The following is a 26,037-nucleotide window of genomic DNA, read 5'->3' on the forward strand; positions in this document are numbered from 1 at the left end:
CCATTTGTCCATACATTCCACTGTTGATGGGCCTGTGGGGGGTTTCCAGGCTTTGGCTCTCATGGATAAGGCTGCTGTGTCGTTCTTGTACGTGTTTCTGTTGTGTATGTGCCTGGGAGTGGCTTTGCTGGGGAACAGGCTTGCGAAGGTCTGGCCTTGGTATATGTCACTAAGCACTTTCCCTCCTGGGAGAGCATGCGAGTTCCAGTTCTTCCGCGGTTCTGCCAACGCTTAGTTCTGCACGCCTTTTAAGTTTCAGCCATCTGTAGGGTGCTCTTGTGGTTTTAATGTGTGTTGCTCTGAGATCATTGACGCCGAGTGCTTCTTCGTATGGTGATTGACCACTTGGGATCGTCTTTTGTTTAAAAAAAAAAAAAAAGTGACTGTTCACATTTCTTGCCCATTTTTTATTTGGGTTGTCTGCCTTTCTTTTAATGATTTAAACAAATTATTTCTATATCCTGGACAGCAGCCCTTCGTTGGGTGTGTGTTGGGCAGATTCTCTTCTGCTCTCTGTCTGGGTTGCCTTTTCCTTCCTCTGCTGGTCTTTGGACACGTGAAAATTCTTAATTTTGATGCAGTAAAAGGTATCATTTTCTTTCCTTCATTGTCAGTTTCTTAAACACTGTTGTTCTTAAATCAATTTAAGGTATCTTTGCCTGCCTACAGATCTATGCTTTTGTTGTCTTTCAGACTCGTCCTCCTTGTTTGACCTTGATTCTATGCTCCATCTCATGCCATTTTCCATGGCGAGGTGCTGCCTGGGTCCAGGCTCATGTCTGTTTCCATGTACATTGCTGTGGCCCAAGCACTGTTCCCTGAGAGACTCCCTCTCCCTGTGGATGTTACTGTATTTGTGTTGGCCTTCCTCTAGAATGCCAGCCTCTAAATTACATAGGTTTATAATACATCTTGGTATTTAGTAGTATAAGTCTTCTGTGTCTGTTTTTCCTCGAGATTGCTGTTTCAGGTCCTTTGTACTTCCATGTAAAATGTACAAAACCCTTGTCAATCTTCAAGCAGGTTCTGGCTGGAGGGTGACTGAGATCTCACTGAGGATCACTTAGTCTGGGTGCAGGGTATGCTGTCCTGTTTGCTTAGATCTTAAATCTCACTGCTGGTGTCCCCCCCTTTAATTTCCAAAGTTCTCATAAGTCCTCGGGCAGAGCTACACCTGGTCATTTGCCAATACTGGATGCTATTGTAAATGATATCTTTTTTCAAAGCTTCTCTCTCTCTCTTTTTTGGCTGGTCTGTAAAAATACAGTAGATTTTTGTACATTGACCTTGGGCCCAGCGATCTTGTGAAGTTCCCATAGGAACGTTGATAGTGGCTGTGCCTTGTTTGGGGTTTTCTATACCATCTGTAAATAATGCAGTATGTTTGTCCTCTCCGGTCCTCGTGCCCTTCACTTCTTCTGGCTGTGTCGTCCTGGCTGACGTCTCTGGGCTGGTGTGGAGTGGAGACTGTGAGAGGGGCCTCTTGGCTTCATTCCCGACTCCGGCTGATGATGGTGTGTGCCCTCCATCCTGCGTTGGGGTGCTGTGGTCTGAGCCGTGCCTTGCGGCTCCTGGCTCTGTGTTTGCTCTCGAACAGCTTGCTGTGCTCCCACCAGCCTGGCAGGCTGCGGCCATGGTGGGGAGGAGCTCGGACTTTGAGCTGTGGTCATTCTTTGCCCAGGTGACACATGTGACGGGGTGCAGAGGATTGTGGCAAGTGAGGAGACATGTCATCTCTTTACGGCCGCATTTCTTTGCGGTCACCTAATATGATTTTTAAAAGAACGTTCCTTTAAGGATTTACAGTTTCAAAGACTTTGACTCTTTAGAAGGTTTATGGCTTGTTCTGTGAAATTAGGTCAACTACAATTTTTAAGGGCAGCTGCAGGAGGGAAGAACTATAGGTAATCCTAGATTCTGATACTTGGTGAAGGAAATATTAGCACACACTTACGCTGTAGTGACGCATTTACTTCCATTTATTTCATGTGGGGCAGAAATACAAATAAAGAAAGAGATGTCTTTTATATAAATATGCGCTCCGTGTCAGAGACTTCCCAGTGCATGGAGTGCCCAGGCCCATCGTTCTAAAGGTGCCGTGAGTCAGAATTCCAGAGTCTTCTGCTCACCCTTCCAAATGTGGTCTTAAATCATGTCATAAATCAGGAAAGAATGCAGTCATAAAAGCAGTTGTGTCTCATCGTAATATGTTCAGTGTTTGTTTAATTTTATTCCAAGTATATACTTTAGAGACATACACATTCTAGTTCCAACTGTTCCTCGAGAATAGGGTTTCAGAAACCTGAGGCTCCTGGAATTTTGGAGATCTTAGTACTGTTGCTCTGGGTTTTCTTAGAAAAGCGATAATCTGTTGGTTAGTCAAATGTCATTAGATGTTTACATCGAGATCAAAGGAACTATATTGTGCTTGAATTTTCTTTTATTTAAATAGTAAATTCCCAATCTGTTTTTATATTGTGAATATCGCATTGGGTTGTTCAGAAACTTCCACCTAAAGACATGCCCGTGGTGCTGGGAAGAAGAGGGAAGGAATATGGCTGCACAGGTCAGACAGTTTTGGTGGGCTCTCCTCTGAGACCAGGGAGGAGAGGTTTCACTTTTGTGGTGGGATGAAGGCGCTGAGCTTTCTTCTCAGGGAGTATAATGGACTTCACATCTGTGAGGGCCTGGAGGCCTTGATTTTCTGCACAGAGTCCATGCACCTGCCTGAGGCTACAGCCGTTCCTTACTTAGCCTGGATGTCCTGAGGGCCGAGGGGCTCTGGGCGACCCAGGACTCTGCCCTCCTCATGCAGGCCCGACCCGCACTGAGGCTGCGAGCCTCCTGCAGCCCCACCCGCTCTTGGATTCATCAGACCTTTGATGTCAGATGTGACCCTGAACTTCTCTTCTAGAACCTCCAGAAGGCTGAGCACTGCTGCTCTTGAAGTAGCCTTTTGAAGTGATTTCTGAGGTGGATTTAGGACAACTTTTCATAAGGTCGTTCCGTTCAGTGCATCGTTGTTGCGCGTCGGCTGTGTGCCCCAGCCTTAGGGACCAGCCAGGCAAGTGGGCGGTAGCTTGCATCCGGCCCGTGCTGGCTGCGGCAGACAGCAGAAAATCAAGCAGGTGGATGTGTCAGACAGCAGGGTGGCCGGACCAGTGTGTGAGAGGGGTGGGGACTGCCCTCCAGGGGCCCAGGAAGGGTGCCTCTGGGGTTGAGGGAGCCCCCAAGAGGGAAGGCACAGGAAGTTCATGGGCCTTGAGCCTGGCTATTCAGGGCCCCTCTGGTGTGTGAGGCTGGGAGTGCTGCTGGGGGCCGCCGAGCCGTCTTTCCTGTGATGTCTGCCCTGTGGGGGCCCCCGGAAACTTCGGTGAGTTATTCCAGCCCAGGAATGTCACAGGGGCTGCCCCAGGGCCATCCAGCTCACTGTGGCCTTGCCGGGTGGACAGGGCTCAGGCCTCCCTGCCCAGCGCTCCCTCCCATGCCAGTGCCGTGGTGCCAAGGGACAGATGTGTCTTGTTGGTTTTCGTGGAACTCATGGCCAGGCCCGCCAACATGCCGTCACAGGCCAGCTGGAGCCACATTGGTGGGATCCTGTGGTGGGAAGGTGGGCAGCTGGAAGGATCCTGTGGTCTGGTCACGGTCTGATCCCCGCTCCCCCATGGTTCTCTGTGGCGTCTGCTGCTCAGTTCTTCAGCAACTCTGGTAACAGCCTGGCAACTTCCCTCTGGGGAGCGACCTCTTACCCGTTAGATTCACTTCTGTGGGGCTGCCAGTCAAGGTGTCTGGCCTTGCCCTGGCCAGGGGGACTCACGCTGCCCAGCAGCTGGGGCCCCTGGGAAGAGGAGTCTCGGACAAGCATCCTCTGGGCACTATCACTTCCTGTCTCCGGCTGCCCACCCGCTTTTCCAGCTACCCAATTTCCTTCTGGGAGTTTCCTTTGCCTGCCTGGATCACCAGGTGCATTTCTGTTGGCATGCAGCCAGGAGCTTCCAACAGGTGCGCTTTTGCTCTAACGCGCCGGCCCCCTGGAGCTCCAGCTCCTGCCTTCTGTGGCTCAGGGAGGCTCCCCGAGGGGTCCAGGGGTCATGAGGATGAGTGGTCCTGCGCTCGCTCTTGAGTGATTTCCCTAGTATTGGTCTTTGAAGGCATTTGTTTATTTCATCTAAATTGTCAGATTTATCGGCCTAAAATTGTCATATTCCCTTATTGTCCATTTACTATCTATTTGGTCTGTAGTTAATCCCTTCTCATTATTAATTTCTTGGTATTATTAATTTGTGTTTTCTTTCTCTCTTTCTCTATTTTTCCTGATCAGTTCAGCTGGAGGTTTGTCAATTTTACTGTCTCAGAGAATCAGATTTTAGTTTCTTTTTTTTTCTTCTAATTTTTTTGCTCTTTGTTATTTTTTTTTCTACTTATTTTGGGTATAATTTATTCTTTTTTTTATAGTTTCTTAAGGTGAAACCTGAGCTCGTTGAATTGATCCCTCCCTTCCTAGCATGGGCATTCGATGCTACAGATCTCCACATACTGCCTATCTTGATAGGTCAGCAGTGCCTTCTGATTTCTGCTCTCATTTTCTCTCTGACCCCTGAAGTGTATTATCTGTATTTTCAGTCTTCCAGCTGTCTTTCTGTTTTTGATATCTAATTTCAATTTCATCTGAGAACATGCTTGTATCTTTGACTTGTCTCTTAAATTTACTGAGACTTGTTTTATGGCCCCAGAGCTGGGCCATCTCGTCAGGTTTTCCGTGTGCACTTTCGAAACCACGTGAGGAGCGAGTGAGTGTTGTGTTGGTGATGGTGCCCTGTCAGCGCCGTTGTGGTCCAGTCCTCTCTGAGTTTCCGTCTGTTTGCTCTAGCAGTTACTAAGAACAGAGTCGGAATTTCCAACTATAATTGTAGACTTGTCCATTTCTCCTCACATTTTCATTAATTTTTGCCTCACAAATGAAGCGCTGTTACAGGATGCAGAAACGGGTCAGTTGTGTCTCTTTATCGTTATGAAATGGCCTTCTTTATCCCTGATGATATTCCTTCTTTAAACTTTGATACTAATGTAACTGTCACAGCTTTCCTTTGAGTAGTATTTCCATAATTTATCTTTTTCCATCTTTTACCTTTAACCTATTTGTATTTTTTTTTCAAGATTTTATTTGTTTATTTGAGAGAGGAGAGAGAGATTGTGAGAAAGAGAGCACGAGTGGGAGGAGAGTCAGAGGGAGAAGCAGGCTTCCTACTTAGCAGGGAGCCTGATGCGGAACTTGATCTCAGGACCCTGGAATCATGACCTGAGCTGAAGGCAGACTCTCACTTGATTGAAGTCCATCTAACCTATTTGTATTTTTATACTTTAAGTGGGTTCCTCGCAGACAGCATGTAGTGGGCATGTAATGCTTGGGGAAGATTTGTTTTACAGTTGAGTGCATGACCTCTCACCAAGCCATGTTCAGTGCTACCTCTAGGTCTGTGCTCTTTCCCCATCTTCATTCCCGTTCCTGTGGGCCAGGAACTTGTTCAAGGTTACTTGCTAAGATGGTGATCTGAGATTCAGAGACCCAGAGCCTAGCCCGGGACCCTGGCAGCATTGGCTCTCATGCCTGTGCTCTTGGGCATTCTGCTATTCTGCAAACCAACAGATGACTAGATGTTTCTGGAAAGGCCTCTTTGGTTTCGCCTGAAGACCCAGGGTGTGGAGTCTGCTGAAGCCAGAGAAACCAAGCTGAACGGTGGAATCAGTGGCTCACCTGAGAGCGTGAAGGAACCCGTCCCTCCCCACCATCCCCTGGGATTTGTGCTGTTCCCCCCCCCCCCCGCCCCCGCCAAACCCACCAGGACACTGGGCAGCTGTCCCTGTGGCATGTGAGCAGCTTTTCAAGCCCCATGCCTCTGTGCTCCAGGTGTTGTCCTCCTTGCTAGTGTTAGTCCAGAAAGAGTTGGTTTGTGTAGAGCATGGTGAGGATTGTGAAATGAGGGACGCGTTGTTTCCTGGAACCTTCAAGTTCCTCTGGCATTGGGTAGGCTGGTACGGGAGCAGTCAGGAAGAATCCATGATGCAGCGCCTACCGGCTATTAGGGGCTGGGTGGTGTCATCGTGTTCCCCCTCCGCAAGAAGATAGGCTGGAGTCCTAGCCCCCAGGACTTCAGTGTGACCTTATTTGGATGTACGGTTGTTGTAGATGTCATCAGTGAGGATGAAGTCCTGCTGGGGGGATTGAGCCCCTGATCCAACACGGCTGGTGCTCATAGAAGAACATGGCCATATGAAGGCAGAGAGACACAGGGAGAAGCTGTGTGGTGGCAAAGGCGGCGTGCCAAGCAGTGTCAAAGATTGCCAGCAACCACCAGAATCTGGGAAGAGGCAGGCAGGGTTTCCCTCGAGGCTTCCGAGGGTGGATGTCCTTGCTGATACGTTGATCGAAGATTTAGGAAACCTGAGTGCCTCCAGAACTGTGAACAGTCAGTTTCTACTGTTCTAAGCCCCTTGGGTTTGGGTGTGGTGCTCCGGCAGCACTAGGAAGGGAGCCCACTTCACGTAAGCCCTGTCCTGTGACAACACTCACTTTCACAATCCGAGCTTGCTCACGGGCTGGCAGTTGAGGGGAGAAGGTGTGTGTGGTGCATGAGTTGGGCCAGGCCAGACTTGATTTTTCCTGCACATGGATGCTTTCTGTTATCAGGGAGCAGGGCTTGCACGTGGAGAGATGTCACGCTGAGTGTGGTTATCCATGGAACAGTGGTGTGCTGTGCGTGTACTCGCTCCCGTTCCACCTTGGCTCTGCCTCCTGCCCATTTTGGCCACTTGCCCTGGCTCGTGGTTTTCTCCAGTGTCTAACATCTTGTCCTCAATTCCATGGCTCTGAGACTTCCGTTCTTGCTTTTGTTCTCCCTCATAAAAGTGTTGCCACGGTAAGATCCTACGTTTGCAGTACTTTTTATTTATTAAGAATTTTACACGTCTTTTTTTTTTTTAAACGAACACTGTGGTCATGTTTTTATGAGTGTTGTTATTGATTTCTGTGATGTCCCAGTTATTAAGTTGCAGTTTTGAACAGTCCACTCCTACCTTGTATTTTTTCAGACGCCCTGGCATTTTTAGGGTAGTGTTGCAGAATGTGAGATTCCTCCAGAATATGTCTGTTGTAGCATAGCAGAAGCTCCTGTCCTCTGTTTCATCCGCAATTGGGAAGAGTGTCCATCTCAGTCTGGCAAGACCGCATGCGGTCAGAGCCTGCTGGGCACTGGGCTGGGGACTGCGTGTTTCAGCTGCCGGGGTGTAGCTGTGAGCAGTAGACTTTGGCCGACGTTACAGTGGACACAGGATGGGGAAGGAGCAAGTACACATGGCTTTTTGGCAAAACCTAGGTCTGGACTGGAGCTATTCTGATATGAGGATGAATGAACAGAAAGTCCCCCTATGGGGTCTCCCAGGATGTGGTGAAAAGGGAAATACCCAGAAATGCAAAAGACGAATATACCTCCGAAAGCAGTCTACAGTCAGAGGCAGAAAAAAGAGATTTCAAAAGACATTAGCAGGGAGAAGTCGTGGCTCCATGGACGGTGAGGAAGAGGGGGTGCGCTGAGCGGAAGAGATAGAGGAAGGGGTTGTGAAGGGAACTGGTTGAAAATGGGGAGTCTGAGGTTAAAATCTATTTCAGAGGCCGTAAGGAATCAGACTGATACCGTGGAAAATAGCAGCCGTATTGTGGAGAACATACTTGAGAAGATGCCCAGGAATGCAGAGTAAACAGCAGGTGTGCCAGTGGTGGGAGAGGCTAGAGCCGAGGGCGATGCCAGCCAGTTAGGAGAGGTGTCTCTGAGGAAGCCAGCACAAGTTTCCCCGAAATAGGAATCCAAATCTAGTTGAAGAGCTTTCTTCTGAACAGAAAAGAGACCTGTGTGTATTGAAAGGTTCATGTTTGGAGCAAAATCAATGAAAAGAGGTTCTTAGATTTCTGACAAAACTTCCGAATTTCAACATGAAAGAAGAACATTATTGCAGAATCCAGACAGAAGGAAATGGCAGCAGCAGCGGCATCCAAGCTCAGTCTCCAGAAGTCCCTGAGGAAGGAGATGGACGTGGGGTTTCTGAAGGGCCAAGGGTGGGGCCACGTCTAAAGGTTTCAAGGGAGAAGAAGGGTTTGTGTTCTCAGAATTTTATACCCAGCCACACTGGGACCTTTGTGTGAAGGGTAGTGAGCCGTCAGAGATTTGCAGGAGAAACCATTTACATTGTCTTCAAGACAGTGGTGTTTCCTTCTGGCCAAGAGATGAATGAAAAGTCTGAACCTGAGATAAAATAAAGGTCACTGTGTTTCCTAGGGAAACAACCAGATACAGAACAACAGTTGTGAGGATATTGATCACAGAGTTATGGAAACGTGGTATGGAAACTACTGAAATGGCTAGCCTTTGGGCAGCTGTCATTTTCATGATGGACTGGTTAGGGTTCTCTGACTATAAGCAATGGGCAAAAAAAAAGGATTCTGAATAATTTAATCAAGAACAGGAATCTGTCACATCATTCGAGGAGGAGGTGACAGAGGCCTCAGAGGAGCCTCGGACCAGGGTCAGTAGGAGGTTTTCCGTAGTTACCACTTTCTGATGGTGAGAGATCACAGGCGAGTGTGTAAGAATTCACCCATGATGCCTCCACACCGAAGCAACACCTGCTGCTGGGTGTTCTCGTGCTTGTCTCCAGGTGGTGGTGCTCCATAGAGGAGACAGGCCTTGGGGAGAGGGTTTGGTGAACTTGGCAGTGTGTGTCCCGTACCTGGTCCTGAGGACAGTGTCACCTGAGGCGGTCAGAGGGAGCTCCTTGGAGGGGAGGGAGATGGCCATCTTCTGTCATGGATGGAGTAGGGAGCAGCCTTGGTCGCAGTGTGACAGGGAGTTGTGAGTGACTTGGGGACATTCCTGGCTGTAACAGCAGCGCAGAGAAGAGGACACACAGCTGTAGAGTGGGCAGAGGGCAGAGAAAAACATCAGCGAGACAGGTCTGAGCCTTACTGAGTGTTGGCTTCTGGTGCCAGCATTGTGGTTGACTTGAAACACTTAGCTATGATGAGCACGGATTACTTTTATAGTCAGAAACTGGAGTTAAAAAGGGAGGGCGGTAATTATGAAGATGGAAACACAGGGATGGGGGGGTGGGGAGGGGCCTGCACATTGTGCAGCAGCTTGTGCAGAAGCCAAGTGTGGCCTGTGGGACCGCAGCCCCATGCAGTATAGATGTGTGGGCGAGGGGCCTGGCCGCGTGTGGTGGGGGTGGGCTGGGGCTCCCGGTTGGTGGTGCTGGTGCCAAGGCTGAGAACTGCTGCTCTGTGACGTGTCTTCACACCTGTTAATGAACAAAACCCTCACGTGGTTTGTGTCAGCAGAACGGATTCCACCCAGGACGGCTTTTCTGCCCGCAATGCATCAATGTGAACACCCACATAGTTTCCCTAGTTAGATATTACGGTCCACGAGAGCCCTCACCCCCTCACTGACCCTGCTCTTCCTTCTCTAACCACGCAGGTCACCCCCTGAGAGCCCACGGAAGAGTCGCCTGCCTCGTGGATGACTCGGCCTGTGAGACGTGGTCAGCACGACGGGGAGTTTTCGCGGCTGTGTGCCAACACTCGCTGCGGCTCTACTTGTATGTGTCCGTGCAACGTGGGGGCTCTTTGGAGCTGTCGTTTATGTGGAAGTTGTGAGCCGTTTTGAACTGCTTGAAGGAGTAGACGCTAGCAATGAGCTCCCAAAGCCGTCCAGGTAAGGTGACCCCGTCCTTCTCTTGTGGACGGCCGGGCTCTCCCTTTAGGAGATGAGATCGTGTGACTGCGCTGGCCCGCAGCATGGCTGTGGTCAGTGCATGCCTGCCCGGTGCAGAGCAGATCGCGGGCTCTTCGTCTCAGGGGTTCAGGGTCGTGTCTTTGGCTCTGATTTGCACGCATACAGATGGCGTATGGTTTCCATTGATGCTGGGAGAGGAGACTTGTACTTAGCAAGGTGATGTTTAGGTTCATCTCTGATTTGTTGAGTTAATTCCTTGTTTTTGAGGGGACTTTGCGGGGTGGGAGTGCTGCTGTGATGGGGCCCCTGGGCTTAGTCTGGGAGGCAGCACCCGGTCTACACCTGCCTCGGTGGCCCCAGGACTCGCTCCTCAGGTCACGCTTTGTAGAGGCACAGCAGAGATCCTGGCATGCACGTAGTCTTCCTAGTGCCCTGAGAATCTCAGACGTGGAGGGAAGAAGTGATGTGTCTCAGGTTATAGAGCTAAGTGGCCAGATGGATTAGCAACCACGTTTGTGAGGCTCTTAGCTTTAGAAGGGTGTCACAGGCACCTGCATTCATCCTCTTGCAGAACCACAGTGTGGATACCTGGTTAAAGCCTGGTGGACTGCCTTGACCTGTCCAACAGGACCAGCCTCCCGCAGAGCCAGCCCTGTCCACCCAGCTGCGGCCTCTTCCAGGGCAACATGGGCTTGAAGGGCACTTGGATAGCGGGTCTGTCCTGCATTCACGCAGTGGGGGGAGGCAGGGGCTCACCCAGTCAGAGGCGGTGCGTCCCTGTGGCACCCATGTCTCTGAGTGAGCCTCAGGCCTGGCCTGGTGGAGTGGAGCCAGAGGTTTAGGGTCTTGGTCTCTCCCTTTGGGATTGCTCCAGAACATTCTCACACCTTCCTTTGGCTCTGATCAGAGTTGTCAGAAGCTCCAGAGAGCAGGATTCCCAGCTATATTTAGATATGAAAGCTTTATTGATGTAAATCGTTCATGTATTGATTGATACAAAGCATAAAACAGAGTTAAGCCGTCTGAATTGAAGTGTGTAAAAGAGACACCGGGTGGTGCCCAGCTTTCCCTTCAGCTCAGAGCGCGCTGCTGCAGTCTTGAGGGTGTGCTTGTTCCTATGGGTGAACATGGAGGGGCATGTGTGCAAACACTCGAATAGAGTGGGGTCATTCCATATGTGGGGTTCTGTGTTCTCCTTTTTTCCCCATTGTAATGTATCATGAGCATCTTTTGATGTCTGCACATACACAAGCGTCATTTACTCTCCATAGCTTATCCATGGGTGCTTGTGTGGTTAGGGTAACAAACCCAAATCGGCATCCCACAGTTACTGCATGTGTGTTTGTCCGTACGCTTCTGCACGTATCTCCATGGGCCCAATTCCAGGAAGTAGAATTGCTAGGTTGGAGGACGTGAAGGTCAGGTCCGCTCTCCTGTTGCTTCAGAAACAGTCTCAACTTACCTTCTTAGTTAAGGTTCACGAGTGCCCAGAATTTTCTCCCTTTGCCCCAATGCTGGGGTAGATGCGGTCCATTTCATTGTTGTCAGTATGTGAGAGAAAAACGATTGTTTGAATTTACATAACTATGTACACGGGGTACACGTTTTTGTACAGATAGTCAAATCTAGTCCATGCCGCCCACACATTTGGAGAGAAAGAATGCTCTTTTGTTCCTGTTTCCGTGTCTCAGGAGATCTGTATGTGCACTCAGTTTCCTTGTTCACACATACCGTGCACTTACACCCATGTCGTCTTCTCTGTGTTGTTTACTCATGGAAGTCGGTGTAGCTTTACTCTGTTTTGTGCTCAATTTCTACAAAAATGTGCAATATTTTTTTCATGTTACTGACCATTTTCTGCTTTGTAATTTTCAGTGTGTTTTTTTGCACTTAAAGATTGATGGCCATATCTCTTGGTAGCTCAGTCCTCTGAATAAAATATACACTATTTTTCTTTCCTTAATGTGTTTTGCCCCAAAGTTTATAATGTCTATTAAAAGCCTGTCCTTGGTTTCTTTAGCTTATCAGCCTGTCTCTACACACTCACCTTAACCTTCCAGGTTGTTCTCCCGAGAGCCTTGGCCTCTTATATGGGGAGTTTGCCCACTGATGGTTATTGGAGTCGTGGTCCTGTCTGACCGTGTGTTGTTCCCCCCACACTGACCCCCTGACCCCTTGCCGTCAGTGTCCCTGTCTCTCTCGGTGGGTGGGGGTCTCCGGAGACTGGGAGCAGGCCCAGGGCTGCCGCTGCCCTTCAGCCTGGAGCCTCGTCCCTCCTGGGTCAGTGTGGACGTGTACCGTGGTATGTGGTGGGCCTGAAGCCCCTGGGCGTTCCCTCTTCTCCTAGCCCACGGTCTTCTCAGGAACCTGCCCTCCCCCCAGCGCAGCCCTGCACACATGGGCACACCGGTGGCCCCGTGGTAGGCTGTGAGTTGGGCCACGCCGTGGCTGCCTTTCCTTCCTGAGGCTGTGGCCCGCCCGGGTGATGTTCTGCTCCTAGCACTTGGCTTTCCATCATGTCGATCCCTTGGGATTTGTATTTTCTAGGAGGTTCCCCTGAGTTTCTGTCTGTTGACACTGCCATCTTGCCATTGTCTAGTTTTACCATACATCCATTTGAATTTGTATTTATGTCATTTTTCGTGGCCTTCTGGGAAGAAGGGAAACACTAGTTGTTCGGTTTGCTCTTTGGAATGGAAAACTTGTAGGTGTCCTTCATCACTTTTCTTGAGCCTGAGGGGACAAGTTCTGTCTGTGCGCTCACACAGCTCACTTGTGCCCTTTCTAGTGTCCCTGGCTGGGTGCCTGCCTTCCCCCGTCCCCTGGCTGTCCCTGCTCTGCTGTGCTCCTGTGTGGCTGTATGGTGCGCCCCACCAGGCTGGGGAGAGCCCAGCCCCATGTGGTCCCTCCTCTCGCATTTGGCTGTGTCTGTTGGCTTTGCCCTGATGATAAAATGTCGTTTTTGTTTGATATGTATAATTTTTCTCTTCCCTGTTTTTCTTTAAAACTCCCGCTGGTGTTGGGTGAGGTATGTGGTATGATTTTATTGCTGTGCTTTCTGAACTTTGCCAGAGCCAGGCCCTGGTTCTCTGACGTAAAACTGTTAGCTGTTGGGGTTTTATGGCTCTGAGTAACTATTCCTAATGATGAGCAGCAGCCTGGGGAAAGGCCTGGGCGATCCAGCCTGCTAGAACTCCTCTTTGATAGTGAGAAGAATGAGAGCAGGTTCTGAAAACATTAGGCTTCTCGCCTAATGCAGTGCTCTACACCTCTCCCCACTGGGGATGTGCCCGAACAGGTCAGGATGGCCTGATTGGGACATAGGGCATCTGCTCTGGAGGTGAGTCCTGGGCGCAGGACTAATAGAGGCCGGATGCATATGTGGACCTCCTAGCAGGACAAGCAAAGGCTCCCTTCTTCCTCCGCCCTCCTTGTAAATCCCAGGGAGCCCACAGTGGGGTCTCGAGGACTCGTGTGTGGTCTCCCAAACTGTGCTCTTGCTAGAAAACCGGTTGAGCCGGCCTGCAGTGGAGTCACTCGAGTGTCCTGTCTCTCCCTGTATCTTTCTTTGTGAGGGTGTATGGTATGGGGTTAAAAGCAGGAGAACTATTTTGGGGAAAACTTTGTGTATTTAAGATCAGTGTTTTAATTTGGACCATTCTTTGATTTCTTAATATTTTGTTCAGTGTGAAATACCCCATCCACATAAAAGCAGCTGGGAAGACTGTGTTAACAATAACTTAGTGATTAGTGAGTTTCGACATAGTCTGATTTCTTCAAACTGTCGTCAAATTTGAATTCTGAACGTCTCCCGGGACAAGGCCATGCCTCAGGCTGGTCTGAGTTGGGGCTCTGGGCTTCCTTCCTCTGTGCACTCTGCTTTCTCTCTGTTTGAACCTAAGTCTGTTTGTTTCAGCCAGTTAGGCTGCCAAGGCTCTTAGGTTTTAATATAGAAATTATCTCAGAAAGGAACATTTGTATGTCATTGAAATCATGCTTTGCCATGATTGAATGTCTCAGGAATATTCCAGAGTTTTAAGGGTAGGAAATGCATTTTGAGGACATGTCATCAACACAGGGAAGACATTGGTTTGGAGCCGCTGGTGACAGGTGGGCCGTGGACCCTGAGCAAAGGCCTGGGCCTCAAGTGGCAGATGGAGAGCTGGGGAGCTGGGAGTGGCCTTGCATGAGGCCTGGAGGAGGGGTGCTGGGAGTCCCGCAGCTTAGGTGAGGGGACACAGCCTTAGTTTTTGGCTGCCAGAGGATGGGAGCAGCCGGTGACAGCTGGAGGAGAGTGCTTCAGGACCTTCTGGAAAAGTGTGAGGGAGCCCCCAGTGGCTGATGAACTCGGGGGGAGTTCTGGGCAGGGGCAGCAAGACTGAGCCCCGAGGACACGCGCTGGGGGGCATGGGAGGAGTCAAGACCCATTCCTGATGCCCAGCCGAATGCAGATATTTCAGGGCGGGTGGCAGGAATTGCCTTACTGGTCCCAGCCGAGGTTCAGATGAGAGACACCGCACATCTTGCACTGGCCTGCCTTCTACAGGAAAGCTTTCCAGAGACCCTGGTGCGGCTCCCGTCTGCAGTGGTGGTCTGCCAGGCGTTCTTGGAGCACCCGGCACAAGAACATTCGCAGCTCTCAAACTGCCACCATCCCCGGTCCCTCATGCTATCATTATCTGGGATCTCAATCAGTCAAGGTTTGTTCTGGAAATGATGGAGACATAACGACTTCTTTTTCAACCCACTTTTTTTTTTCTCTTTTTTTTAATCCTCAAATTGTGTTTTGTCTTTTAAAAATCACGAATACTCAGTCGTTATGAAGAGCTTGGAAAATTCACTGTCAATGGAGCATTGATGGTTTGTTTTGGCAATTCGCTGAAAATTCTTATACAGTATGTGGAACATTTGCATTTATGTCCTTTTTTTCAAAGCCACCATTGTAGAAATGCAAATTTCGGAGTTCTGAGATGCTGAATGTTGGATGATTAATGATATTGAAATTTAAGAATGAACTCGCGGTATGTATTTGACATAGAAAACCCAGCACGAGAATGATTAGACGCCATTGAGTGCAGCGCAGCAAGTGGAACAGAAAGGCTGTCCTTGAGGCCCGGCGGCAGCAGGCAGGTCTGGTGCGGACAGGTGTGGAGATGTGTGGCCACCTCCACACGCTGGGCTGGGCTCTGCATTACTGTAGACGTTACTTACAATAGTGACAGATCCAAGTCGGTTTCTCCCGTACTCTGAGTCAAGATGCGCCACGCTTTTGGGACGCTGGAGCAAACAGCTTGTTCATTCTGAGTTGTGCTTTGCACCTGTCCCATTTGTGTGGTATGGTGACCCTTTAAAGTGAGCTAGCACACATGATTCTTGTTTTGTAGATAAGGAAGCTGGGATGTACTGCTGCAGGGGGCTGAGCTTCACGTCAGGTGGCTCACTGGAGAATTGGTTCCCTGCCCTTAAGGGACATGTGCCCTGAGCTGGTGGACATTGGGTGCACTGGGCTGGGTCAGGAGGCGATCCAGCTGACTTGCATGGAGCTTCCAGGTTGTGTGGTGTGTGGTTCAGGTAATGAGAGGAGGTGGGTGGGGGCTCTGGAAGGGGAGCAGGTTGGAAAGCAGGGAAGGAGCTTACCTGCCCAGATCAGGCACCAGGGGGGTGGCCCAAGGGCCTGGAGGTGAGAGCTTGGTGTGGTGGAGGGAGGACACTAGGAGCCGAGAGATGGGCGTAGGGTATGGAGTAGGAGGGGTGACATGGTCCTAATTCCCTTGGTTCCAAAACCCCTGCAGGGGCCGACAAGTCTCCTGCCCCTTCTCGCTCTGACACACGCTTTGTGTTCCATCAGTTTAAATGAGTGTGGCTTTGCTGTGGTAGAAGTTGGCTTTGGTGCTGCTTGCATTGTGACTTGAGATATTTCTGGACTTAGGCTGAACTTCTCTCTGCCAGTCCTTGGAGACTGGGACTGGATGGTAGGCTGACTGGGTGGCTGGCAGGCCTGGTTAATTTGGGAGTTTGAGTTGAAACTTTTCATTTTACTTCTACTTAAGAGCTTTTTATTTGCTTATTTCATGAGAACATGATAAAAAGTAGTCAATCTTAGAAAAATAGCAATTAAGAAAAATTCAGATCTAAAAAATCAAACTTTTAGAAGCCTATCTGGCTTTGTGTTTTTAAATTGGTTTGCTCTTAGCCACTTAATCAGTAAGATACTGGGCATATTGGCCTTTAAGGAGTGGTAAGAGCAGTGTAGATGAAAAGAAGCCTTCTGTTAGTTCCATAGTGGCCCCTCCCTTCATTCCCCTTTTTAGAACACAAATAGAAGAGATAAATTCTGCCTCTTGCACATGCACATCGAGCGCAGCAGCTGACGGGAGCCTGGTCCTGGATGAGCAGCCCACGCAGGGTGGCAAGCAAGGAGGCTGCTCCCCAGGAGGGCTGCGTGGGGTTTGTGGCTTGGGTCATCTCTTAGGGTCGTAAACCCAGACATTCTAGGGTGCCCTTTGTCCTATTGGACTTCAGGTTCCCTGTCACCCTTGGTCCTTATCACCCCTCCCCAGCCTAGCATTCCTGCTGCTGTCCCTTGAATGCAATGATCCTGACTTGGAACTGTAATGTTCCATGCTTTGGGGTTTTAATGTGAAAAACAATGTGCCGTATTGCCACCATTTCCTCACTTTTGCTAATACTGTTTCCTTTTGAAAGGTAGTAGGTGAGGCTTGTTAAAATGTGATACAGTTTTTAAAATAAAATACATAGCTGTCTTATATCTAATTGTTCCATTTCATAGAGCATTTGTAAAGAAGTATGGAAGGTTGGTTAAGTGCCGTGGTTAAGGTTAAGTGCCGTGATGTTAAGTATGCAATCGTCTCCGATGGGGGAGTGTTTTCTATACCAAACTACCTTCCATGGCCCCGAGGAGCACCAGCGCTCAGTGCCTGCTGTCCAAGTTGAGGATTCATTGTCCTTGGTGAACCTTTCCTGGGGCATGCTTGAAGTGGGCGGCCGTTCACTTTTGAAACCTTGAAACTCTTAGGCCATGTTTTAGAAGGTCGCTCCTTTAAGACCTGGTTGTTGAGGGCCAAAGCCAAGAGGAAACCTTGTGTTTTAAGAGCTGGATTCTACTGTGGTCTGTTTGTATTCCTGGCAAAGATTTATTCCTTTCGAAATGCATGCAAATTCTCCTAGGAAATCCTTTGTAGAAACTGGATGTTGACTATAACCGGGTTTCTCATTGACTTGTTGGTTCGGTGGGATCTATGAAATGCTGTTGCAGTTCTAGAGAATTCCACGTGGTCTGCTGTCAGCTCCCTGAGGTTTTCTAGACTCTGTATGAAGAGCCCTTTCTAACCCACTCATACCTGCTTCGGTGTGCATGTGTGGAGCAGAAATTCTCCCTTCAGAATCGAACGGCATGTGCAGAGTTCTTGGTGCTCCTCATGTTCACATTGATTTGACCCAAACCAGGGGCTGACTGGCTGATTCTTAAGGCCCCATCTCCCCACCATGGTCTGACATGCAGAAGGCAAACCTGCTTGCCGTTCTTTTGTGCTCCAAGAGCTGCATGGCCCAGCACTGTCTTTGCCCAGATGCCTGTTGCGTCCACATGGCTGTACATTGGAAGCGCTCTTCACCCCAGTCCCCTGTGTGCCCCCCACCGCCCCGGCTGCTCTAGTGTAATCATACACACAGCATCAGGGAAATGGAGCAAGGCAGGCTAATGGATTTCTTTCATCGGTACTGGTAGACAGAAAGAGTTTTTAGAAAGTTTGAGAAAGTAGTGGGGGAACAGGGGACATGGGAAGCAGAGGTTTTCATCGGGAATGATCCAGCTGTCCGTCTGCTCTTTCATCTTTCTGTGGTTTGGTCCCTTCTTTCCTCCCCAGCCTTCAGGTGCTCTTTGTACAACATTGTTTCTTCTAAGCAGTAGAGAAGGGTGGGTGGGACTGCGTCCACACGAGCAGGTGAGAGGCACAGGTCAGCCTCTTTGGCCAGTCTGGCCCTGATTCCTGGAAGGGCTGGGGGTGTCCTTGTGAGGGAGTGGTAGCTCCTGGCAGGTGACAAGTCATCCTGGATGGCTGTGGAGACTGTGCTGGCTCAGCTGTGTTGGAGAAGAAGACACGGGGGGGGGGGGTCAGGGGGTTTCATCACGCTCGCAGGTTCCCAGCCTCTTGTGGCCCACTGTGGTGAATCCATGCTCAGTTGGCGGGTGCCCCTGTTGAGGTCAGGCTCATGTGTCCTGGTGGCCCTGGTTGGGTATAGACGTGCCTTTCTTTGCTCTTGGTTGGGCTTTCCCTGAACTCTCCAAGAGTCCATAGGACTTGATATAGGAGAACCACCCGCCAGGCTGTTTGTGTTTGTAAGTGTTCTCCTGTCTTCTGGTTGCTCATGACTCTGGTTGTGTGTGGATCTGGTAGACCAGTTGGCTGCAGCTCCTAAGGAGGCAGCATTTGTAATCCTTTCCCGGAAGATCTCAGGGCCTCTGGGCTGTGTGTGTATGTGTGTGTGAGAGACTGTGTGTGTGTGTGTGTGTGTGTGTGTGTGTGTGTGTGAGAGAGAGAGAGAGAGAGACGCTAGGTGATGAGCCTGCCTTGGCTGAGGGATGATATCTCAGACATCAGGACCACCTGTGAGAAGAAGTGAGCCGTTTGTGTCTTTCTCAATGTGCTTAAATTGCCTGAAAGAACATCATTTTAGCATTTCTCAACAATCTCCAGTTGTGAAATATTTGGGCTTCCACTGGGGGATGGGCTGGGGGAGGGGCTGGGTGAACCCCAGGCCAGAGGCAGCTCTCTGTGCCAGCCTGTGCCACCTCTGCTGGAGGAACATCCGGGGGGGTTGTTGGCCTGGCCTGCTTGTACCCTGATTGGGGGGAGGGTAGGGCACAAGGCCTTGGACCAGGCCTGGCCCTTCCAAGGGCCCCCGGCTTTGGGTTTGCCTCCAGGCCAGTGCCTGCGTTGTGGTTTCAGAGACGGTGGTGATATGGTGATATGGTGGCTAGGGGGGTGATCTCGTTCTTTCTTCCCGGAGAGGCCTCCACCACAGCCCAGGGGAGGCAGGTTCCAAGTAGGGCCGTCCTGTGTTTACAGTCAAAACCAGACCCTTTTACAGCAGAAGGGGCATGGGGGTTCAGTATCACGTGGGCCTGGCCTGCCACACCTGGTCTGATGGCCATCCTCACGCTTAACCTGCTGAAGTTTGGATCCAAGGGGCATCTGGTGCTCACCTGCATGGGAGTGGACGGGGAGCTCCGTGCGTGAGCTCCTGCACTCCTTTTGAGACGTTGCTTGAAATCGCTAACTGAGATAACATCTTTACCATTGTTTTCTACAAAGCCGGCTTCTGTATTTTCTGATTTTATGTAAACTAAAAACATAATTTTCACAGGTTTTTGTTAAATACAGGTTTCCTATGCCTTCACAGTTTTTTGGGAAGCCTTTCAAGTCAAATCTACGCACTCGTTCTTGTTGGAAACAAAGCTCTTTTATCACGGGGAAGCGGAAACCAAGCCTGGGTAGACTTGGCGTGGGCCATGAGCTGCGGGGCGTGGGCCGTGCCCTGTGTGGCCCAAGAATCCTGCTCTAGAACCTTCCACCTGTGGCTTTTGAAATGTTCTTTGTGGCTGCGGTGGCTGCTTATGGAATCTTCAGGATCAACTGAGCTGAGACTCTCCTTGAACACACTGGTCTCTCAGTTTGGGAATGGGGACCTCGAAGGCCTTCCAGATCCTATGGCAGCTGTAGCTGAGTCAGAAAGCATAGGGGTTCACGTGCTCCTGTTTTTATATGGTCACAGTTAAATTCTGAACGTCAGCTTCTAGTTTTGGTATTATAAGAGAACCGTGCGTAAACTTGGGGTGTGATACGTTCTCTGCAGCTCAGACAGTCCAGGCAGTTTGATGTTTGCACCTGGGAGTGGGGGGCTGTGAGCTCAGGCCCAGGAATCCCACAGATTTTTGTGCGCTCTGCCGAGATTTGAAAAGGCATCCCATAGAAAGAGTTTCAGGTATTTCTTGAGTGAGGGAAGCAGGGGCCCAGATCAGGCTGAGGTTAGAGGAGAGGGTGGCTGGGAAGCTGCCTGGCCGAGCAGAGGGAGAAAAGGGTGGTGAGGAGGAGAGGCCGGGCCTCTGTATGCTTCAGCTTTGGGTTGCAAGGGGAGGCGCCCTGGAAGGTTGTGGAGTAGTTCGCTTGGGGATGATGGTGGGACAGTCAGGGCTGGGGTGGACCACCCAGCTGAGGACATGCATTTCCCCCTGTTCTTTCTGGAATCCTCTCTTTTCTGTGAGCAGCTCGGTGCCGGCCACTGGGTGGGGCTGAGCTGCACCTTCCTCCAAGGCCATCCCTGTGCACGGCTGGCCTCTGCTCGGACTCATTTCTGGATCTTTCTCTAAGCCAGGTCCCTGGGATTAGATCTCAGAGGGGTTCCCTCCCCTTTCCCATTTTCTTTTCCTTCCACTGGGTTAGCAGCGTATGAAACCGAACCAGCATTCCTTGTCCCTGTTGGTCCCTTGTCCCCAGTCCCGGCTGGGTCCAGGCTGTGTTGGCTCCCTTGGGGCTGGGTCTGCAGCCTGCAGCTGGACTGTTGTTGTGGAGGCCATCAGACAGGCTTGCTCACATAATGAAGATGAAGTGCTTGATCACTGCTCCTTGTCTGCCAGATTCAGGCCTCGTTCTGCTTCCCTGCTTGTGACTGTCAACAGCTCCTGGCAGTGGGAGCATGGGGCCCCTGTGCGTCTGGGGCCTGGGTGTGAGGCGCACAGGTGTGGTGACTTTGGGGGACTGTTGGTGTGGCACCCAGTGGCCGTTTGGGGCCGCTGGGGGGACTGGGGGTGTGTTGGCCGTGGGCCGTGGGTGTCAAATGGGTTTGTGTGACGACAAGTGTGCTTTGTCCATGCCGTCTCCCTCCCTCTCACCTCCGTGTCTGGTAGAGAGGTGTGTCCCTGTGGACACCTGCCCTGTCCCCCAGTGCCGCCCAAGACATGGTCACGGCCGAGAGGAGCCAGAGGAGACATGACATCCCAGTGCCGGGTTGAGCATCAGCTCCATGACCGTGTGGGGTGCCGTGCAGCAGTCCAGAGGTCACGAGGAGGGGACGTGGTGCAGGCTGTTGCATGTGTCCTGCACAGGAGCTCCCTCTGCTCACATGGTCATACAGTCGCCCAATAAAACCGAGCTAAGGAAATGGATTTGTAGGTATTCTCAGGCTCCCCTGCTGTGTGAATGGTGGCATAACATAGACATGTCAGCATTTATATTTTTGCCTTTGTGGATTATTGTAAATGAGCACAAAAAGTTTCCATATTCTTTTTTATGGTTGTACGGGGACATAGTGTCATGCACTACGCTGCTCACTGTGGTCAGATGTGCCTTTGTTTCCCATCTTACATTGTGGCTGCTGTAAACAGTGCCTAGCTCCCATCCTGTGGAAGTTTCTCGCTGAAGCCTCCCATGTGTCTCGAAGGGAGCACAGACCTGGGATGCTCAGGGGGATGGAGTCCCACAGAAGGAGGCCCTTGTAACTGCCATGCCTACCGGGAAGTGGAGCAGTCGGCACCCCGGAAGCCCCCTCTGGCCTCCTTTTGGTCACTGCACCTTCCTTCTCTCACCCCCACCCTGGGAATCAGCTGCCTGCCTTCTGACACCTTGGATTAGTTTTTCCCATTTTTAAAGTTTAGATTAATGCAGTCATAAAACATTTATTCTTTCTGTTTGGCTTCTTCCACTCACCGGTACGTTTGTGAGATGTACTGAGCTTGTGACTTTGAGTCGCAGGATCGTTTCTGGATGTGGATCACTTAGGGGTAGTTTCCAGTTTGGGTCTCTTCCTGGAGTGCTCCCCCAGCATTCTTGGGTCGATCCATGTCCACATGTCTTCCTTTTGGTAAAGATAATGTGCGTGCCAATCAGTCTTTCCAACTGACCATACCCATTTATACCACGCTCGACGATGCCCAGTATCCTTCTTCTTCGTGCCCGCATGAGCTGCGCTCTTGGCTGCTGGGAGCACCGCTCCGTGTGTGCACTGGACAGCTGGATGCCCTCCTCTGGGAAGCACCTGTTCAGGTCTTTGGCCCGTTTTAAAAATTAGGTTGTCTTTATTCTAACTGGTTTGTAGGTTTTATTTGTATAGATGAGAAATGAGTTCTTTGCTAGTTGATTTCTTTGCTGTTTTCTCCCTTAATGATTTTTTTTTTTTTTGGATGAACAGATGTTCTTATTTTTAACATAGTCCACTGTATTGGTGGTTTTATTTATGCCTACTTGAAGGTCATGGAGATACTCTGTGTGGTTTTCTAGAAGTTCACGTTTAGATTTATGGTCCGCCTGGAATTGATTTTTATAAAAAGAACATGATATGAGGTAGTAATTGAAGTTTACTTTTCCCATTTGGATATTCATTTGGCCCAAAAGATTGAGTTAAAAGACTCATCCTGTCTGCTCCTCTCTGCAGTGACCCCTGGTCCTCAGGGAGGCATCTGTGTACGTGTATGTCTGTGTCAGCCCTTCATTCTGGGCTGCTGTCTGTCCACATGTGTGCCTGCACAACACGGTCTTAACTAACCGTAGCTTTGCGATTAGTCCTCCTATCTGGTCATGTGGCTCTTCCAACTTTGGACCATTTTAAAGCTTGTCTTGGTTCTTCTTAACCTTTTGCATTTCCTTACGACTTAAAGTCAGCTTTTTGATGTCAGCAGAATACCCACTAGGATCTCCCTTGGGGTTATATTGATTTGCCTTAATATTGGTCTGTTTCCAATCTTCCCGTCCACGAATATGATGTATCTTTTTATTTATTTGGTCTTCCTTAATTTCTTCAGTCATATTTTTGTAGTTTCTGGTATTGAGGTCTTTCATTTCTTTTGTTAGATTTATTTGTACTTTTTTAAGAAAGATTTTATCTATTTGTCAGAGAGAGAGAGAGGGAGAGAACATGAGAGTGTAGGTAGGCAGAGGGAGAAACGGGCTCCCTACTGAGCAAAGAGCCCAATGTAGGACTCAATCCCAGAACCCTGGGATCATGACTTGAGCCTAAGGCAAATGCTTAACCGCTTAACTGACTGAGCCACCCGGGCGGCCTTCTACATTTCTTTTTTTTTTTGGTGCTGGTTTGTTTTTAAAATTTTATTTTTTGTTTGTGAGTTTGTATTTAGAAATGTAATTAATTTTTGTATAGCCACCTGTCTGTAGACCACTTCTAGAGTTTGCTTTATATTATCCTGGTTTATCTGAAGGTTCTTTTGTGGTTTTTATGTTTACTGTCTATGGATAGTGAATGTTTTATTTTTTGCTCGTTTTTAAGCATTTTGTCTTCATCTTGTGTTGTTACATTGTCTAGGGCATTCTCACAAATGTTAAACAGAATTGGTGCTAGTGGACGTGTCTGTCTTGTTCAAAAATCAAGGGAAGAATTCTCAGCACATCTTCATTATGTACAAAATTTTTTGTGGGTTTGTACAAATAGGCTTTATCACATTAGTGCATTTCTCTTCCCTCCTTGGAGTTACTGAGTTTTTTTCTCAGAAGTAGGTGTTAAAATATTAGGTCGAATCATATTACATTGCAGATATTTGATCTTTTTTAGTCTACAGGATGGCACTTTGATTCGATGTAGCTCAATATATTGGATTTTTTTTTGCATCTGTTAATCATATGATTTTTCTCCTTTGATTCATGTGATGAATTTTTGCAGTTGATTTTTGAATAGTAAGCCTTGCATGTCTTAATAAATCCAACTTGATTTTAGTGTATTACTCTTCTTATATACTACTGGATTTGGATTAATTTCTTTCATCCAGATTCATGACTGAGATTGAGCTGTAGTTTTATTTTCTTGAAATGGCCTTGTCCGGTTTTGACATCCAGGTTGTGCTGCTACTTCAAGTGTGGGGAGGTTGTTCCTCTTTGCCTAATCCTGGGGTGGACCGAGTCTCCCTTTAAAGACTCAGATGGTAAATATTTTAGGCTTGTGGACCATATATGGCTTCTGTTGTATATTTTCCTTCTTTAATTTTTTTAAATAGCCACTTATGGATGTAAAATCCAGCCTTAGCCGATGGTACAAAATCAGGCCACAGTTTGCCTATGGTCTGCAGGCTGTAGTTTTCTGACCACTGGCAAATTCTCTCAAAGAGAGAAAATTGATGTTATTTCTCCCTTAGGTATTCGGAAGAATTTGGAGTTCTCTCTGACTTGGAACCTGTTTTCTTTGTAAATTGCACCCTCAACGGGTGCAGGACTGTGCAGATTTTCTGTTTTTCCTTGTGTCAGTTTTTTTTTTTTTTTTTTTTTAAGATTTTATTTATTTGTTAGAGAAGGTGTTGGGGGGTGCATCAGGGAGGAGCATATCAAGCAGACTCCACAGACTCCATGCTGAGCATGGAGACTGATGTGGGACTTGATCCCAGGACCCTGAGATCACACCCCGAGATGAAACCAAGATTTGGACGTTTAAACGACTGTGCCACCCAGGTGCCCCTCTTGTGTCAGTTTTGTTTTGTTTTTTATTTATTTGTTTATTTGACAGAGATCACAAGTAGGCAGCAAGGCCCGCAGAGCGAGAGAGAGAGAGAGAGAGAGAGGAGGAAGCAGGCTCCCCGCGGAGCAGAGAGCCCAATGTGGGGCCTGATCCCAGGACCCTGGGATCATGACGTGAGCCGAAGGCAGAGGCTTTAATCCACTGAGCCACCCAGGCACCCCTCTTGTGTCAGTTTTAATGTGTTTGGTTTTTCTTTAAAATTCTTTCAGTCCATTTGAATTTCCAAATGTATTCATATAAGGTTATTCAAATGCCTTTGCATCATCTTTGCAATGTTTGTAGGATTTGAAGTGGCATCTCCTTTTTCACTTTTTCATTCTTTATATTATTTACTTGTTCTCTTTTTTTCTTCATTGTATTTGTTTAGGATATTAATATTTTTCAGCTGCCATGTTTCATTTTCTTGATTATCTCTATTGGATTGCTTGCTATTGCTTTCTTTTATCCTTTGGATTTACTTTCCCTTTTTTTTTTTTTTTTGAACTAAGTAAAATATTTAGGTCATTGAATTTTCTTTTCATACATTTTTCTTGTGTACTACAAGGACTTAAGGCAATAACTTTAACCTATGTATGGCTTCAGTTGGATTGCACAAGCGTGTCATTTTTCATTATAATTCAGCTTAGAATAATATCTACTTCCCTTTTGGATTTCTTCTGTGACCCAGGTGTTATCTCAGAAAGTATTTCTTCATTTTACTTGTTTGTGAATTTCTCAGTATCTTGCTTTTGTTATTGATTTCTAGTCTGATTTCACTTTGGTCGCTGAATTTATTGTATATTATTTCAGTTTTTGAGAATTCCCTGAGTTTTGCTTTGCCTCCGTGTAGTCAATTTTGTACATGTTTAATGGACTTGGGCAGAGAGTGTGGCGGGTGAGACTTGTCCTCCTGATTGCGCAGTCCGCGTCAAGCTCACTGCTTCCAGCGCATGCCCCTGACTTCACTGGTTTGCTGCCTCTTTTTCCTGCCAGTTGCTGGGAGTGGTACTTAAACCCCTGCTGTAATCACAGGTTAGTATCCTTCCTCCTCTTCTGTCCGTTGCTTTTGAATATTTCGAGGCTATTTTAAGTCTGTACAGATTTAGAGTTTTACACTTTCTTGTTGCAGTAACTATTTTATTTTTGTGAAATGTCTGATTTCAGTGTCTACGAGGTCCAGTGTAGTGCTCCTCATCCTTACTCCTGGTATGCAAGCACCCTAGCTGGGATCTCGGGTGTCTACAGGAACCCATCCACCTCAGCAGGCTCTGACCCCATCTCCTTTCCCCAGGGTCTGCTTGTATGTCAGCACACACCTCTGGTGCTGGGGCAAGGGGGTGGGGGACGGTGGGACGTGAGCTCACATACAGCCTCCCCTTGATCTCGGCTTCTCACATTTTGGCCCCTCCAGTCCTCGCTGTCTCGGTAGTCGTTTGACTCTGAAGACTTCGTGTTGTGTGCGTTCATTGGCTTGGCTGAGGTGTTCGTGTGGTAGCAGCTGGTCCGCTGTGGGCAGAATGGCTGGTGAGGTTTACCTGTCCACACTCATGGCATGTCCCTAGGGTCGTGATTGAGGTCGCCCGCCGTTGTCCACGTTTATTCCTATCGAACTTTCCAGGCAACTTGGGCTGGCATTGATCTTTCTGTTGCAGTGACATAACTGCTGGGCATATTTTAAAGTGACTGAAATTTGTCTTCAGCTCTGAGCTGCTCTATTTTATTCAGGTATTTTATGAGG

The 26,037-nt window shown here is 48.7% G+C and overlaps 1 protein-coding gene across 2 annotated transcripts in view; it reads left to right on the forward strand.

The window, feature by feature from the left end:
• Positions 1-26,037, forward strand: part of HDAC4 (histone deacetylase 4) — a 283,692-nt gene that overhangs the window by 24,427 nt on the left and 233,228 nt on the right. For both annotated transcript variants that reach the window (XM_082690962.1, XM_082690963.1), the window contains exon 2: positions 9,528-9,764. In XM_082690962.1, coding sequence (XP_082547088.1) covers positions 9,743-9,764 — 22 coding nt within the window. In that variant the 5' untranslated portion in view covers positions 9,528-9,742. The remainder of the gene's footprint in view (positions 1-9,527; positions 9,765-26,037) is intronic.

Source organism: Mustela nivalis (genome assembly GCF_964662115.1).
Source record: "Mustela nivalis genome assembly, chromosome: 11".
NCBI lineage: Eukaryota > Metazoa > Chordata > Mammalia > Carnivora > Mustelidae > Mustela > Mustela nivalis.